At 41.2% G+C, this 18,432-nt stretch overlaps 1 protein-coding gene across 1 annotated transcript in view; it reads right to left on the bottom strand.

The window, feature by feature from the left end:
* Positions 1-4,340: 4,340 nt before the first annotated feature.
* CEP72 (centrosomal protein 72) overlaps positions 4,341-18,432 on the bottom strand; it is a 44,851-nt gene continuing 30,759 nt past the window's right edge. The window contains exons 12-14 of the mRNA XM_066375162.1: positions 8,973-9,099; positions 6,041-6,152; positions 4,341-4,913 (exon numbers count right to left, since the gene is read on the bottom strand). Coding sequence (XP_066231259.1) covers positions 4,754-4,913; positions 6,041-6,152; positions 8,973-9,099 — 399 coding nt within the window. The 3' untranslated portion in view covers positions 4,341-4,753. The remainder of the gene's footprint in view (positions 4,914-6,040; positions 6,153-8,972; positions 9,100-18,432) is intronic.

The raw sequence follows: 18,432 nt of genomic DNA on the forward strand, positions 1-18,432 counted from the left end.
AATAATACACCAGAAACAGAGTGCACAGCTTCCAAACTAGTAGAGGTAAAATGCTAAATGATAGAAAATCTAAAAACAGAAAGAGTGGCAAGTGGAAAAAATAACAAGAAGTTGAACACAAAATGATACAGCATATTTAAACTAAAATATATCAATTCCATTAGAGGATAAAGCAAAAGAAAGAAACAGACAATGAAAATTAATAAAATAATATTTTTAAGTCCAATGTATCATTAATTTCAACATGACTAAAAATAGAAAGGGAAGAGCAGAAAATGAAGAGAAGCAAATGGAGACCAAGGCTGGTTCTTTGACAGGAATGGTCAATTTGACAAATTTTTGGTGGATTAATGAAGAGATAAAGTTCAACCAACCAATGAGAAGGATGAGGGGAGTGGGAACTGGATCCAGGAAGAGATGTTGAGCACTTAGCAGTTCCTTGGGGGATGCAAGAGCAGAGAGCCCTCCAGACCACAACACAGATTTGACAAAGTCTTGTCAGCCCACAGGGTCTCTGGAGATGTCCTGTTTGAGGCCATCCCCGTGGCAGGAGGGCCAGGCCCTGGTGCCCCACCTTCTTGGTCACTGGCTAGGGCTCACAGAGGAAAGCTGAGGTGGAGCCTGAGGCCACAGCAGCCTGCAGTCGGTTCTTACATGCACGGCAAGGTCTTACTTAAAGGGACACAGCTGCTCCTACGTCTCTGCCACAGGGACACAACCTCAAATGCTAAAGCTATTAAAATGCTATTAAAGATTGAGTTTTATGCCAAAAAATTTGAAAATTAAGCAATTGAACAAATTCCTAGAGATGCATAACTCATGAAAAGTAAGTCGAGAAGAAATGGAAAGCCTGCACAGTCCTATGATTTAAGGTAAGTAACTACCAACTGTAGTGGAAACTCCCCAAAACTCAGTGGCTGGACACAGCAAAAGTTATTTCTCATACACAAGAAATCCAACTGGGATCAAGCAGAGGTCTCTTCAATAGAAGAGAAACAAGCTTCCTGATCTTGTGACATAGCTAGCAGGGTCAGTGGATGGAAGCTATTGGAGTAGCCCACCACACAAACAATTACATCATGCTTACTATGTGTCAGATACTGTCCTAGAACTTTATTTATAATATATCATTTAACCTTCACAACAAATTATAAGGCAGGCAATGAGGAAATCAAGGAACAGAGAATTTAAATAACTGCCCAAGGTTAAATATTAAGTGGTGTATCTAGAATATAAAATCCTGAACAAAGTATTAACAAACCAAATGTAATAATATATCTGTAAATTAAAACCCATCATTACTAAATTGTGCTTATCCCAGAAATTAAAGATGGTTTTTACATTAGCAAATTATTAAAATTAACCACATTAACAATAAAGGAGAAAAATCATATGATCATCTCAATAGTTGCAAAAAAGTATCTGATAAAATCCATCTATTCATGATGAAAAATTCCTAGCAAATCAACAATAGGAAGGAACCTGATAAAGCCCATCTATAAAAAAATACCTATCACAAATTTAGTGATGAAATGGTGAAAGCACTCATTTTATTATCTAGAATATGTCAAAAGAGCACACTCTATTACTACATCTAATCAATATTGTACTAGAATTATTAGCCAGCATGGAAAAGCAAAAAACAGAAGAAAACAATCAAGTAAAAACCCAGAGTAAAGGAATGGAAAAGAAAACCCATTACTCACATGAAACATGACTGCATGCTTAGAAAAGCTAAAATAACTACAGGTAAATTACTAAAATTAGTTAAGAGTTTACCAAGATTGCTGGATATAAAACATATGAAACTCAACTGGATTTCCATGCAACAGAAACAAAAATATAATTAGAAAAAAGAAATCCAAATAGATTAAAAAGTGTATCTTTTAGAAATATCATCACAAAATAAGAGAAAACCTAGGAATAAATATAACAAAAAACACATAAAACCTCTATGGAGAATATGACAAAACTATAATGACATACATTAGAGATCTAACAAGTAGCCAGAGATACTCCATTCATGGTTTGTAAGACTCAGCATTACCTATATGTCAAGTCTTTCTAAACCAACCAATGCAATGTCAAATGAAATCCCAATTTAACCAGCTAATTCTAAAATTTATGAAATGCAGAGTCAAAAATTGCCCAGACATCCTGCACTTGAGATAAAAGGTCTTATTGTGCAAAGTGTGGACAAACACAGAAATGGACAGGGAGGCTATGGGATGAACAGAGACTCAGACACACACACCATTAATACCTAAGGAGTCTTGTCAGTGATTATGTGGGGTAACTGGACTTAGGAAGACAACAAAATTTGGTCTTTAACTCTTACAACAAGCACAAAAATCAGTTCCAGGTAGAACATATATCTGGAAGATAACACAGCAGAATATCTTCAAGATCACAAACAGAAAGATTTCTAGATATTTGGATCTAAAATTATCAAAGCATAATGAAAAAGACTAATAAATTGGATCATATTAAAGTTTAAAATTTCTCTTCATCAAAAGACACCATTAAAAAATGAAAAGACAAGAAAAAGCTATTAGCAAATGTAAATCACAAAGCATCACTATCCAGAATTATAAATCATTCCTGAAAATTAGTAAACAGACTATCAATAGAAAAATAGGGAAAAACACTTGTATAGGCACTTTACAAAAAAAGAAGTCCATATAGTCAATAATCATGTAAAAAGGTGCTTAACTCCCTTGATAATTGGGGAAAAGCAAATTAGAACAACAGGAGATACATTATACACCCTCAAGAATGAAGATATTAAAAACTTTAGAAATATGTGCTAAAAACATGCAGCAATAGGAATTCTCATATACTCTCATATACTACTTACTAATAGTAGTGTTAGTTGGTATATTCACTTTGAAAACAATTTGAAATTACCAAGTTATTAAGAATATGGTTAATGAGTTAAATGAAACATGAACGTAATGGGAAATAAAACCTTAATAAAAAAAGAACCAGGCTCTGGCCAGTTGGTTTAGTAGTAGAGCATTGGCCTGCCATGTGGATGTCCCAGGTTCGATTCCTGGTCAGGTCATACAGGAGAAGTAACCATTGGCTTCTCCACCCCTCCCCGTCCCCCCCCTCTCTCTCTCTCTCTCTCTCTCTCTCTCTCTCTCTCTCTCTCTCTCTCTCTCTCTCTCTCCCTCCTGCAGCCACAGCTCAGTTGGGGCATATTGGCCCCAGCACTGAGGATGGCTCCATGGCCTCGCCTCAGGCACTAAAACAGCTCAGTTGCCGAGCAACAGAGCAATGATCCCAGATGGGCAGAGCATCGCCCCATAGTGGGCTTCCAGGGTGGATCCAGGTTGGGGCACATGTGGGAGTCTGTCTCTCCACCTCCCCACTTTCACACTTAAGAAAAAAAAAAAAAAAGAACCAAACAGAATTTTAGAATTAATAAATGATTATTTCTGAAATTAAAAATTCATTATACAGGCTCAAGAGCATATGAGGCCGAAGATCAGTAAACTTTGCAACAAGGCAACAGAACCAACACAAACTAAAGCACTGAAGAGACAATATCCAGGGTCTAAGGTAAGTGTAGCTAGAGCCCAGGAGGACAGGGAGAAGGATATTGGGTCAAAAAAGAAATCTGAAGAAATAGTGGCCAAGCTCTTCCAAATTTGATTAAAAAAAAAAAAATATATATATATATATATACATACATATATAGATATATATATATATATATATTATATATCTCTCGAAGAAGTCCAATATATATATCCAGAGGTCCAATAAAATCCTAACCAGACATCATAAGTAACACATGGTGATTATTCTCTACAAGCTTAAAGTGCATTAATACTAAAATCTTCTAAATAAGCTTAAAAAATGATCTGATGACAGAAATTCCACCCTCACACAAAAACTACATTTGGTATGGCACATTTTCTAGCTACATTACAAAAACTGGTGCTGTTGGAAACAACTGTGGCCAGACAGGTGACTGGAGAGGACATGGAGGCCCGGAGAGCCCCGCCCTCCCTAAGGGGGAGACCCGACACACCTCTCACTGCCCAGTGATACAGCTTTGACATACATAGCTACACACAGGTCTTCTCTGAGGCCTGTTTCTCTTCCTAAATCAATTAAATATTTCTCTAAAAACTTACTGTTTTACCAAAGAAAGAATTACATAAGATATAAAGTTTTGAAACTAAAAAATCTAACTTATGCTCTATTATGACATAATTTTCAGAAATACATTGTAAGGAAAAAAGAGCCAGAACTTATCACAAAACAACATTTTAAAATGTTCCCCACACTATAAATGTTACCTTTATTAAGTCCTGGAACTTACTTGTTTCTGCTCACCAACCATGGTGCATAGCTTGTTTTATAAAAGAATTCCATATTAAAATCAGTTATAATTTATAAAGAGCCACTTTTTAGAACATATTCATTTATTAAATAAGGATTGCTTGTTATATAAGAAATTATTTTCTTTAATCATCATACATAGTTCTCTTTTATATTAGACAGAAAAATACTGCATTTTCTTTATCTTAATATTAATGATGTATCTTAAAATATTTCAATGTGCTTTGCCTCAAAACATGCGAAAGGGCTTGGATTAATCCTGTCTTTTTAGAATGTTTTAGAAAACTAAGCTGTGGGCCCTGACTACACTTAAGAATTTATAGGATAACTGCAAACAGAAGAGACATCAACAAGTACACCAGGTAAAGAATACACACATGCACGACTTCAAAGGTCAGGTTTAAGAGCAGCCACCGATGTGGGCGCTGCTGAGCGGGAACAGGGCCATGGTCTTCTTGAGCTCCTTGTAGCTCCAGTGCAGCTGCTCCACCTCAGCGCTGTGCTGAGCCCGCACCTGGGCCAGCTCCTGCAGGAGGTGCTCGTTGGTGCTGACCAGGGAACTGGGGGGAACACAGGGCAGCCACGTCCTGGCTCTGCTGCTGTCCTGTCCACCAGCACCCTCCCTCACCTGCCAAGCCTGCACACTGACCCCACACACCCCAGCCATACCCAAGCCTGTACAACTGTCCCCTCCTGCTCCCTTCTGGCAACCGCCCATCTGCCCCTTGCCTCCAGATCAGGTAGGACCAGGTCTGACTCAACCCCTCAGCCACCACACTACCCTGCAGGTACCGCCCAGCACCTATGAAATGGATCCATGACTCAATGTGAGTAGACGGGTCCCTCAATGCTCCAGCCATGCGTGGTTCATTGAAAGAACATCATAGTCTATGGCTGACAAATCAATGTTCTAACTCTAGAAAGGACCCAAACACTGAAGTATTTCTAATTTCCAGTCAAATATAAAGGACACTCTTTAAAACCCTGATATTATAACAGTACAATTGAAAAGTCTTGATTTTTTAAAATATTGTTAACCATTTTCAATTATATAGGGGATTTCAGGAAGTGGTGCTGTATTTTGCCAAATTGGCCTGCTCACCCAGTCAGCAATGACTCAAGCACATTTGTGGCATCACAAGAAATAGGCAAAAGCAGGGCCATTATCTTCACTAAGGTCTCCCCACTGACAAACTCCTTGTGCAGGTGGCAGCCCTGTTTGCTTGGCCCACTGCGACAGCCACTGACCAGGCAGAGGTTCAGAGTGAACAAGCCCCTGTAAACCCAGGGCACTGCACTAGATGCTCTGCCCCCTGCTCTGTCCATAGGAATCTCACGGTGTCAACGCCACAGGCCCTGTGGCCGTCAGGCTCCAGGAAGTGATCTTCCCATGCCTGCACTTCTCAGCACTGTGACTGTTTCACTTCCCTTTCTTCCGCTACCCCATCTAGTCTCAGCTCAGCCTCACCTCTCAGGAGACATGGCCTGCATCATTGCTCACCACTGCTCACGTGTCCCTCACCTCTCAGAGCATGACAGAGACTCGCTTTTCATTAAGAAGAGGGAGCTCATGTTAGTGCCAAGTCAGCACAGCGGGACACCAGCGGCCCTGCTCCTGCGCACCAGGCCTCGGCCCCTGCAGCCCGAGCCTCTGCGCCCCGGCACCCAGCCCTCCCCACACAGGCACCTGTGGCTCTCCTGCAGCATCTGCGTGAGCTGCTGGACCTTGTCATAGTGCTCCAGGTGCTGCTTCAACTCCACAATCTCATCAGAAAGCCTCTTCACGTTTGTTTGAAGCCCTAAAAAAGAAAATAAGCAGCATTTTTTTTTTTTTTTTACAGAGACAGAGAGAGAATCAGAGAGAGGGATAGACAGGGACAGAGAGACAGGAACGGAGAGATGAGAAGCATCAATCAACACTTTAGTTGTTCATTGATTGCTTTCCCATATGTGCCTTGACCACGGGCCTTCAGCAGATCGAGTAACCCCTTGCTCGAGCCAGCGACCTTGGGCTCAAGCTGGTGAGCTTTTGCTCAAACCAGATGAGCTGGGCTCAAGCTGGCGACCTCAGGGTCTCGAACCTAGGTCTTCTGCATCCCAGTCTGACGCTCTATCCACTGCGCCACCGCCTGGTCAGGCAAGCAGCATTATTTAATGAAACTAATTTATATGTCTGGAAAACTAAAACAATTCTGAGTTTAAACTAGACCTGGGACACAAGAAAAAGAATTTAGAAAAGGTCAATTTTTTAAAGCAATTCAGAGACGGAGTAATCCAGCGTTTCTGCCCCAGGGCCCAGCTGTGGCTCCCTCCTCAGGGTTGACACTGTGGGAATCTGCCCTGCAGACATCCCCGAGGAGCCACAGTCCTGTGTGGAGAGCAGAGTGATGGCAGAGATGGGCCTGGTGCCAGGTGGGACCCCTGCGTGGGCCTGCCTGCTAGCAGCAGAGCGCCTCAGGGTGTCTTCCACAGAGCAGCAAGCTCTGCTGAGGGGAGGGCTAGCAGCTCTGAGGAGAAGCGACTGGAAGCCCTTGGTGGCTGCAGGTCTCTGAGTGCACGCTGGTCCCATGTCCATCAGTGACAGCATGTGTTTGCATTCCACGTATATGACTATTGCCTCTCTCTGGGTTTCCTTCTTGTTGATGGCAGGGAGAAGAAATATAGTATTTATTGGCTCCTAAATCCAAAACCAGGATAGAAATAACTCCACATATAGACACGCCACTGCAAAACACAACGCCAGAGACAAGGAGAAAGGCAGCACGGGCAGGTGACGGGCAAAGGGTCCTTCTCACGACTGCCTCAGCGATGCAGGGACGTCCTCCTACACTCAGACAAGAAAACCCTACTCAGAATCTGTCTACCCAAACCTCCCTAGAGGGGTGAGGGGCCGAGGTACGGGTGGCGCAGAAGCAGCGGCAGCTGGCATCCTGCCGAAAGCGCATCAGGGAAGAGGGCAGTGATGGCACGGGTCAGCTTTCCCAGAACCCATCAGTCAACACCAAGAGTGATTAGATGACAAGACTGGAACCCCGCAGACAATGTTACAGCACCTGGTGATAAAGTAGCCTCAAGACCCCAAACACAAGACAGCCACAGCCCTACATGGTCTCCACCTCTGTGTGGGTGCAGCACTCAGCAGTAGGGCAGCTGGCAGGCCTGAGGACAACAGCACCCCCAAGTGTCCCTTTTCATGGAAAATCCTTGCAGGCCAGCTAGGGAACCAGGGCTGGCATGAGATGGGTTCAGCCTCCTCTAATGAGGCAAATGCAGAAGGTCCTCTGTAGTCTGAAGGGGCTGGAGCAACCTATGACCCCTTGAGGGCGACCTGCCTGGACCCTGCTGGAACAGGCCATTTCACAGAGAAACAGCTGGTTCGAAGTAGACAGGACAGCAGAGAGAAGTGGGGAGGGAGCAGGGCCAAAGGAGGCCACCATATTTATATGTGAAGTTAGAGAAACTGCCTGCCCTGCTTCTTCTAGGAACTCAGGAAAACAAACTTCATATGTCAATGAATAATAGAGACGTGCTGAGGTCAAACCCCACACAAGTTACTGTATGAGAACAGCAGCAGCCCTTCAGACAACGAAAGCCACACCCAGAACAAATCAAAACCACAACCAACCGCTTCAGAATGAACCACAAAAATCAGAGAATGTCAGAAAGGAGGTGACTGAAATCAGGCAAGAACACAAAATGAAGGCTGAACTAGAAGGAACCAAAGAGCAGTGAACACAACAATGATATCTCAAAGAAACAGAAGGTAAAAAGGGAGAAGTTTTTAAATAAAAATAAAAAAGATTGTAAACAACTCCTACCACTCAATAAACGTGCCCAATAAACACAACGGGCAAAGACAGACCAGGGCAACTCTCTATGGCTACATTCAACTCTCTATGGCTACATTCAACTCTCTATGGCTACTCACTGTGACAGAGGCCACAGTGAGTACTTGGGACAGAGGCAATAAGAACCTGAGATGTGAGAATGGGAAAAGATGCTCAACCTGTCCTTCCCACGAGATCCACTTTACCCAGAGAAGGTTACCATGGAAAACAGACACACTGCCACTCCTCAGTCTAAAGCCCCATACCTGAACCTGAAATACCAAGAGCGTACCTTTGTAAAATGGCAAAACAGAATTAAAAATGAAGAGAGGGAGATGAAAGTGATCTGGGTCTGGAAGGTACAGCGATCAAGGAGAAGGACCACTGTGCCTGCTGGGGACAGACAAGGCTGAGAGAAGTGCTATCACCCTGCACACAGCAAGGGGCAGACAGGTTGGCAACACAGTCCACAGTGCAACAGCGATAAGTAGATTCCCAAGCTCCTAAGAAGTCAAAGCATCGGAGCAGTGAGGACCCCACAGCCCACAGCGGAGGCGCCTCTCCCTCAGCTCAGGCACAGCCTCCTTTCACATACACCTGGGCGTGCTGCGGGCAAGCGTGCGCATCACTCATGGGTCAAGACAACTCACAGAATAACCAAGGAGTGGCCAGCACTCATTTTACAGTATTTGCTGGGTCTGAATTCTGTGAATAATTTAAAATGAGGTTTCCCTGAGTATTTGAACACTTAACATTTCACCAACTAGTGTTACCAAACAACCATAGACTCACCAGTGATTTGCAAATTTAACGCAGCTGAAGTGTCTGCATTTTTTATTTCTTTTTTCATGTTGGACAAAAGAGACTTTAAGCTACTATTCTCCTCCACAGATTTGTCTAAATGCTGCCTCAAATCATCCTAAGGACACAGAACAATACAATTAAAAAAGAGAAATTAAATTCAACAAAATACATACAGAAAATTAAATAGAACCCATTTGAAATAACCACAGGTATTAGTTTCCCTTTATATATCAGAATTGCTGAGTCACAATGTGAAAAGTAGTACAGTCATGTGTCACTTGACGGGGATAAATGCTGAGAAATGTGTCATCAGGCCATTTCATCATTTTGCAAACATCATAGAGGCACGTACACAAACCTCCCACCTAGGCTATGTGGCACTGCCCAATGCTCCTCGGCAAGCCAGTGCAGCATGTTTCTGTACTGAATAACACAAGCAACTCTTACTCATGGTAGCATCTGTGTGTCTAAACATACCTCAACACAGAAAAGGTCCAGTAAATACATTATAAAAGCTAAAAAAAAGGGCACACATGTGTAGGGCATTCTCCATGAACAGAGCCCGCAGGACTGGAAGTGGCTCTGGTGGGTTAGTGAATGACATGAAGGCCTAGGACATTCCTGTACACAACTGTAGACTTTATAAACACTGTGCACTTAGGCTACAAATGACAGGATTTCCTTCTTTTTATGGCTAAATAAATAATGTTCTGTTGAATACACAATTCCTATCCACTCCCCCAATTAACACAGACTGCTTCCATACCATGGCTACCATAAATAATGTTGCAATGAAATGGGGGTACAGAGATCTTTGTGATATAATTTTATTTCTTATGGGTATCCATCCAAAAGTGGGATTGCTGGATCGTATAGCCAATCTATTTTTAATTTTTGATTAGACTCCATACTGTTTTCCACGGTGGCTGCACCAGTTTACATTACTATCAGTGCATGAGGGTTCCCTTTCCCAACATCCTTACCAGCACTTGTTATTTGTCAATTTATTGATGATAGACATTCTAACAGGTGTGAGGTGGTGTCTCATTGTGGTTTTAATATCCATTTCCTTGATGATTAGTAATGTTTAGCACCTTTTCATGTACTTGTTGGCCATTTGTATGTCCTTTTTGGGAAAATGTCTGCCCATTTTTAAATGTGGCTTTTTTTTTTTTTTTTTTTTTTTTCTGTGGAGCTGTGTGACTTCTTTCTATGTATATCCCGGATATTAAAGCCTTATCAGATATATGATTTACAAATATTTTCTATTTTATATAGGTTGCCTTTTTATTCTACCGATTGTTTCCTTTGCTGTGCAGGAGGTTTTTAGTTTGATGCAGTCCCATTAGTTTAGTTTTGCCTTTGTTGTCTGCAATTTTGGTGTCATAGCCAAAAGTCATTTCCAGGTGCATGTCAAGTAGCTTTTTCCTATGTTTCCTTCTAGGAAGTGTGATACTACAACTGTTCCTCAAGACTGGTTTCTTTGGCTATTTGAGGCCTTCTCTGGGACTAGAATAATATAATTTAAAAGAAATATAATTACATGAATTTTAGAATTACTTTTTCTATTTCTGTAAAAAATGCCATTGAAATTTTTATAAAGATTATTTATTTTGTACATTGATTTGGGTAGTATGGACATTTTGATATTAAACTTCCAAACCATAAATGCAGGATATTCTTCCATTCATTTCTGACTTCAATTATCTTTCATTATAAAGTTTTCAGTGTAAGATCTTTAAACTCCACGGTTAAATTTATTCCCAATATTTTATTCTTTTTGATGCCATTATAATTGAGATTATTTCCTTGGTTTCTTTTGGATAATTGTTGGTATAAAGAAATGCAATTGATTTTTGTTATGTTGGTTTTACATCCTACAATTTCCCAGAATTTATTAGTTCTAACAGGCTTCTTGGTGTGTGTGTGTGCGCGCGCGTGTGTGTGTGTGTGAGAGAGAGAGAGAGAGAGAGAGAGAAAGAGAGTGAAAGAGAGTGAGAGAGTAGTCTTTAGGGTTTTCTACATGAATAACCAAGTCACCTGCAAATAGAATTTTACTTCTTCCTATCCAATTTAGATACCTTTTCTTTTTCGTTTGCTTGCTCTGGCTAGTACTTCCCATGCTACGATAAATAGAGGTTTTCAGAATGGGCATCCTTGTCTTGCACTGGATCTCAGAGGAAAAGCCTTCAGTTTTCCTCTACTGATCATATTAGCTGTGGCTTTACATAAATGGCCTTTTATGTGTTGAGGAAATTTTCTTTTATACCTACTTTGTGTGGGGTTTTTATGTGTTGTTGTTCTTTTATCATGAATGAATGCTGAACTTTGTCAAATGCTTTATCTTCTTCACCTTTGAGATGACTGTGTAGTTTTTATCTTCTAATCTGTTAATATGGTATATTAATTTGCATATGTTGAGAGGACTTGTATTCCAGGGGGAAATCCAACTTGATCACAGTGTATATAATCTTCTTGATGTGATGTTGAATTCAGTCTGCTAGTATTTTAGAGGGTTTTTACTCTATGCTCATCAATAATACTGGCCTATAGTTTTCTTTCTTGTGGTATCTTTGTCTGGCTTTGATGTCAGGTGATGCTGCTTGCTTCATAAAATGAGTGTGAAACTGTTCCCTCTACTTCTATTTTTTGGAACAGTTTAAGAAGAATCAGTACTCATTTTTTAAAAAATAATATCAGGTTACTTTAATTAGTTTTTCTATAAAATTAGTCTCTATAAAAACAAATTTGCAAGTATAGTCTGTTTTCTTTTTAAATTAATTATAATGGGGTGACATCGATAAACCAGGGTACATATGTTCAGAGAAAACATCTCTAGGTTATTTTGACATTTGATTATGCTGCATCCCCATCACCCAAAGTCCAACTGTCCTCTGCCACCTTCTATCTGGTCTTCTTGGTGCCCCACCCTTCCCCCAAGCCCATCCCTCTCCTCCCCCCCACCCTGTAACCCCCACACTCTTGTCCATGTCTCTGAGTCTCATTTTTATGTCCCACCTATGTATGCAATCATATAGTTCTTAGTTTTTTCTGATTTACTTATTTCGCTCAGTATAATGTTATCAAGGTCCATCCATGTTGTTGTAAATGATCCGATGTCATCATTTCTTATGGCTGAGTAGTATTCCATAGTATATATGTACCAAAGCTTTTTAATCCACTCGTCCACTGACAGACACTTGGGCTATTTCCAGATCTTCACTATTGTGAACAATGCTGCCATAAACATGGGGGTGCATTTCTTCTTCTCAAAGAGTGCTATGGTGTTTTGGGGGCATATTCCTACAAGTGCTATAGCTGGGTCAAAAGGCAGTTCAATTTTTAATTTCTTGAGGAATCTCCATACTGTTTTCCACAGTGACTACACCAGTCTGCATTCCCACCAGCAGTGCAGGAGGGTTCCCTTTTCTCCACATCCTCACCAGCACTTACTCTGTATTGTTTTGTTGATGAGCGCCTTTCAGACTGGTGTGAGGTGATATCCCCTTGCGGTTTTAATTTACATTTCTCTAATGATTAGTGATGTTGAGCATTTTTTCATATGCCTATTGGCCATATGTATGTCCTCTTTGGAGAAGTGTCTATACATTTCTTTCACCCATTTTTTGATTGGATTGTTTGTCTTCCTGGTTTGAGTTTTACAAGTTCTTTATAAATTTTGGTTATTAAGTCCTTATCAGGCATATTGTCAAATATATCCTCCCATTGTGTAGTTTGTCTTTTTATTATTTTCTTGTCATCTTTAGCCGTGCAAAACCTTTTTAGTTTGATATAGTTCCATTTGTTTATCCTGTCTTTTATTTCACTTGCTCGTGGAGATAAATCGGCAAATATATTGCTGCGAGAGATGTCAGAGAGCTTACTGTCTATGTTTTCTTCTAAGACGCTTATGGTTTTACAGCTTACATTTAAGTCTTTTATCCATTTTGAGTTTATTTTTGTGAGTGGTGTAAGTTGGTGGTCTAGTTTCATTTTTTTGCAGGCAGCTGTCCAATTTTCCCAACACCATTTGTTGAAGAGGCTGTCTTTACTCCAATGTATGCTCTTACCTCCTTTGTCAAATATCAGTTGTCCATAAAAGTGTGGGTTTATTTCTGGGTTCTCATTTCTGTTCCATTGATCTATATGCCTGTTCTTATGCCAGTACCAGGCTGTTTTGAGTACAATGGCCTTGTAGTATAACTTGATATCTGGAAGTGTGATACCTCCTACTTTATTCTTCCTTTTCAAGATTGCTGAGGCTATTCGTGTTCTTTTTTGGTTCCATATAAATTTTTGGAGTACATCTTTGAAGTAAGTCATTGGTATTTTAACTGGTATTGCATTGAATTTATAAATTGCTTTGGATAATATACACATTTTAATGATATTTATTCTTCCTAACCATAAGCACGGTATATGCTTCCACTTGTTTGTATCTTCCCTGATTTCTTTTATCAATAGTTTATAATTTTCCAAGTACAAATCTTTAGTCTCCCTGGTTAAATTTATTCCTAGGTACTTTATTTTTTTGGTTGCAATAGTGAAGGGGATTGCTTCCTTAATTTTTCTTTCTGTCAGTTCATTATTAGTGTATAAAAATGCCTCTGATTATTGAGTATTAATTTTATATCCTGCCACCTTGCTGAATTCATTTATCAGGTCTAGTAGTTTTTTGACTGAGACTTTAGGGTTTTCTATATACAATATCATATCATCTGCAAATAATGATAGTTTTACGTCTTTACCAATTTGGAAGCCTTCTATTTCTTTTTCTTGACTGACTGGTGTGGTTAGGACTTCTAGAACTATGTTGAATAAGAGTGGTGAAAGGGGGCACCCCTGCCTTTTTCCTGATCTTAAGGGGATTGCTTTTAATTTTTGCCCATTGAGTATGATGTTGGCTGTGGGTTTGTCATAGATGGCCTTTATCATGTTGAGGTATGTTCCCTGTATTCCCACTTTGCTGAGAGTTTTGATCATGAATGCGTGCTGTCTTATATCAAATGCTTTTTCTGCATCTATTGAAATTATCATGTGGTTTTTCTCCTTCCTTTTGTTTATGTGATGGATCGCATTGATTGATTTGCAAATATTGTACCAGCCTTGCCTCCCAAGAATAAATCCCACTTGATCATGGTGTATGATTTTTTTCATATATTGCTGGACCCGGTTTGCTAATATTTTGTTGAGGATTTTAGCATCTAAATTCATCAGGGATACTGGCCTATAATTTTCTTTCTTTGTGTTGTCTTTGCCTGGTTTTGGAATCAGAATTATACTCGCCTCATAAAAGGAGCTTGGAAGTCTTCCTTCCTCTTAAATTTTTTATTTTTTTTGGATTTTTCTGAAGTTGGAAACGGGAGGCAGTCAGACAGACTCCCACATGCACCCGACTGGGATCCACCCAGCATGCCCACCAGGGGGCGATGCTCTGCCCATCTGGGGTGTTGCTCTGTTGCGAACAGAGCCATTCTAGCACCTAAGGCAGAGGTCATTGGGCCATCCTCAGCACCCGGGCCAACTTTGCTCCAGTGGAGCCTCGGCTACAGGAGGGGAAGAGAGAGACAGAGAGGAAATAAGAGGGGGAGGGGTGGAGAAGCAGATGGGCGCTTCTCCAGTGTGCCTTGGCTATGAATCGAACCCAGGACTCCTGCATGCCAGGCTGATGCTCTACCACTGAGCCAACCGGCCAGGGCTCCTCTTAAATTTTTTGAAATAGCTTGAGAAGGATAGTAGTTAGTTCTTCTTTGAATATTTGGTAGAATTCATTTGTGAAGCCATCTGGCCCAGGACTTTTCTGTTTTGAGAGTTTTTTCATAACTGTTTCAATCTCATTTGTTGTAATTGGTCTGTTTAGGTTTTCTGGTTCTTCCAGATTAATTTTTGGAAGATTATATGTTTCAAGGAATTTGTCCATTTCATCTAGGTTGTCTAGTTTTTTGGTGTACAGTTCTTCATAGCATTTTCTTACAATATTTTGTATTTGTTTTGTCAGTTGTTATTTCTCCACTCCAATTTCTAATTTTATTTATTTGAGTCCTCTCTCTTTTTTTTTTGATGAGTTTGGTTAAAGGTTCATTGATCTTGTTTACCTTTTCAAAGAACCAGCTCCTGGTTTCATTGACCCTCTGTATTGTTTCTTTAGCCTCTGTGTCATTTATTTCTGCTCTGATCTTTATTATTTCCTTCCTTCTACTACCTCTGGGCTTTACTTGTTGTTCTTTTTCTAGTTCTTTTAGATGCAGGGTCAAGTTGTTTATTTGAGCTTTTTCTAGCTTCTTGAGGTATGCCTGTAATGCTATGAACTTCCCTCTCAGGACTGCTTTTGCTGTGTCTCATCAATTTTGAGTTGATGTATGCTCGTTATTGTTCGTTTTTAGGAATTTTTTAATTTCTTCTTTGATCTCATTGTTAACCCATTCATTATTTAATAACATGCTATTTAGTTTCCAAGTGTTTGAGTATTTTTCAATTTTTCTGTTGTAGTTGATTTCTAGTTTCATGCCATTGTGATCAGAGAAAGGGCTCAATATGATTTCAATCTTCTTAAATTTGTTGAGACCACTTTTGTGCCCTAACATGCGGTCTATCCGGAGAATGTAGCATGAGCACTTGAAAAGAATGTATATTCTGCTGCTTCAGGGTGAAAGGTTCTGAAGATATCTATTAAATCGTGTTGATCTAGTATGTCTTTTAAGTCTGCTGTTTCTTTCTTAATTTTCTTTCTTGAGGATCTATCTAGTGATGTTAGTGGGGTATTGAAATCCCCTACTATTATAGCATTGCTGTTGATCTCACCCTTTAAATCCATGAAAGTCTGCTTTATATATTTAGGTGCTCCTATATTAGGTGTGTAGATATTTATAACAGTTACATATTCCTGTTAGATTGCTCCCTTTATCATTATGTAGTGGCCTTCTTTATCTCTTACTATAGTCTTAGTTTTAAAGTACATTTTGTCTGAAATAAGTATTGCTACTCCAGCTTTTTATTCATTTCCATTTGCGTGAAATATTTTTTCCATCCATTTATCTTCAGTTTATGTGCATCTTTTGTTTTAGGTGTGTGTCTTGTAGACAGCATATGTATGGGTCCTGTTTTCTTATCCACACAGCTACCCTATGTCTTTTGATCAGATCATTTAATCCATTTACATTTAAGGTTATTATTGATATGTAGTTGTTTATTGCCATTTTATTCTTTAAAACTGTATTCCTCTTTTGCTATATTCTTTTTCTCCTTTGATCTGTTTACAACAGGCCCCTTAGCATCTCTTGCAGCCTTGGTTTGGTTGTAGTGAATTCCTTGAGTTTTTTTTTGTCTGGAAAGCTTTTTATTTCTCCCTCAATTTTAAACGATAGCCTTGCTGGATAAAGTAGTCTTGGTTGTAGGCTCTTGTTCTGCATTACTTTGAATATTTCTTGCCATTCCCTTCTGACCTCAAGTGTTTCTGTTGAGAAGTCGGAAGTCATCCTTATGGGGGCTCCTTTGTAGGTGATAGTCACTTGGCTTTGGTATTTTAATTATGTGTCTTGGTGTAGATTTCTTTGGGTTTCTCTTTAATGGAGTTCTCTGTGCTTCTTGAACTTGTGAGACGTTTTCCTGACTTAATTGAGGGAAGTTTTCAGCTATGATATGTTTGAGTCTCTATCCCTTGTTCTTTCTCTTCTTCTTCAGGAACCCCCATGATGCAGATGTTATTTCTCTTCATGTTGTCACAGAGCTCTCTAAGAGTTTCCTCAGACTTTTTGAGTCTCTTTTCTTTTTTCTGCTCTGCTTCCGTGCCTTCATTTATCTTGTCCTGTAACTTGCTGATTCGATCTCAGCTTCATCCATCCTGCTTTTAATTCCTTCCATTGTGTTCTTCATTTCTGATATTGTATTTGCCATTTCTGACTGATTCTTTTTTATTATTTCAATGTCCTTTTTTATATTTGCTATCTCTTTATTTAGGTGTTCGTAATGACCATCTATTGTTGTTCTCATATCTTTGAGCACCCTAACAATCATTATTTTAAACTCTGTGTCTGGTAATTTGGTTATATCTGACTCCTTCAGGTCCTTTTCTGGGGATTTCTCTTGATTCATTTGTGTTGCATTTCTCTGCCTTCTCATTTTGTCTGTGTAAAAAAAGATTTTGGCCACTGGAGTCCACTGGGTGTGGCCTCTGTGTTCCCTAGGTGTGGTCTGTCTGCAGGCCCACCACACCCTCTGCTGTTGCTGTCTAGAGTGTTCGGGTATGGGCATTGCTGGTGCCTGCCCACTGGGGCTGTTGCTGTGGTTTCCACCTCTCCTTCACAGGAGTGGCTGTGATCACGTGCTAGGGTGGCCTTGGCCTTCACCCCGCCCCCATGGGTGGCATTAGGCTTGGCCCTGAGGGCTGGGGTGAGTACCTTTGCTCAGCTGCAGGTCTCCGCCTGATTCTGGGCTTTTGCTCCACCCCTTCAGGAGGAGCCCGCTCATGGGACAGCTGCAAGCCTTGGATCTACAGGCTGGGCGCACTTAGTAGTGGGACTCCGCCTATTCTGGGCTTTTGGCTCCACCCACACGGGAGGAGCCGGCTCCCAAGTCAGGCCACAAGCCTCAGTTCTGTGGGCAGGGCAAGGCTGTGCTCCTGCACCCTTGCTCTAGGGAGGGTCTTTGACCCTTCCGGGACTCCTGCCCTTCCCCCGCAGGCTGGATTGCAGGCGGTCCATAGCTGGGCTTGACCACTTTTGCATGTCCCCTCCTCCCCAGCCAGGCAAGACTGAGCTCACACCTGGGCCTCAGTGGTGGCCAGCCGGCTTCCGCCCTTGCCGACAGAACCGCGCTTCCGCATCCCGCCACCGCCCGCCCTTGGGCGAGCCCTCAGCCGTGTGGGTGGGGGCGCTGCAGCTCAGACCCTAAGACTCACTACTGTAGTCCTGAAAGCTCCCTCCTTCTAAGCGTCTCTGCTCTGAGTGCCGCGGGAGAGTTGTTTGGCTGGTGTCCTTCTTCCCTTTGCTGGTATTGCTGTTTCCAGGGGAACTATTCACTTCAGATTCGGGGAGTGACTCATCCCAGGGGTTAGGGTGGCTGTCCCTCAAAGTGTTTCTTCCTGTGCCTCCTAGATTACACTCTCTCTTCCTGCTACTCCAGTCCTCTCCTCTCTCCCCATCCCCCAGAGCCCAGGGTGAGTGGTTGTGAGAGAGGTTTTCTGTGTGGTCCCTTTAAGAAGAATCCTGGGTCTGAGAAATCAGTCTCTTTCTCACAAACTGTATCCTATCTTGTTTCCAGCTAAATACTGTCCATACGCCTCTTCTAGGCTCTGGGGCTGCAGGCTGGGGCTTTGTTCCTGGGACTCAGGACCCTCCTCTCTCGGCTAAACTCACTTCCCGCCACGGGATTCTCTCCTGGCTGTCGTTCGCTCCAGGGAGCTGGGCAGTCCTCTCCGCGTTTCCGCTTTTCCTACCAGTCTCAGTGTGGC

The sequence above is a fragment of the Saccopteryx leptura genome, chromosome 1 (genome assembly GCF_036850995.1).
Source record: "Saccopteryx leptura isolate mSacLep1 chromosome 1, mSacLep1_pri_phased_curated, whole genome shotgun sequence".
Lineage (NCBI taxonomy): Eukaryota > Metazoa > Chordata > Mammalia > Chiroptera > Emballonuridae > Saccopteryx > Saccopteryx leptura.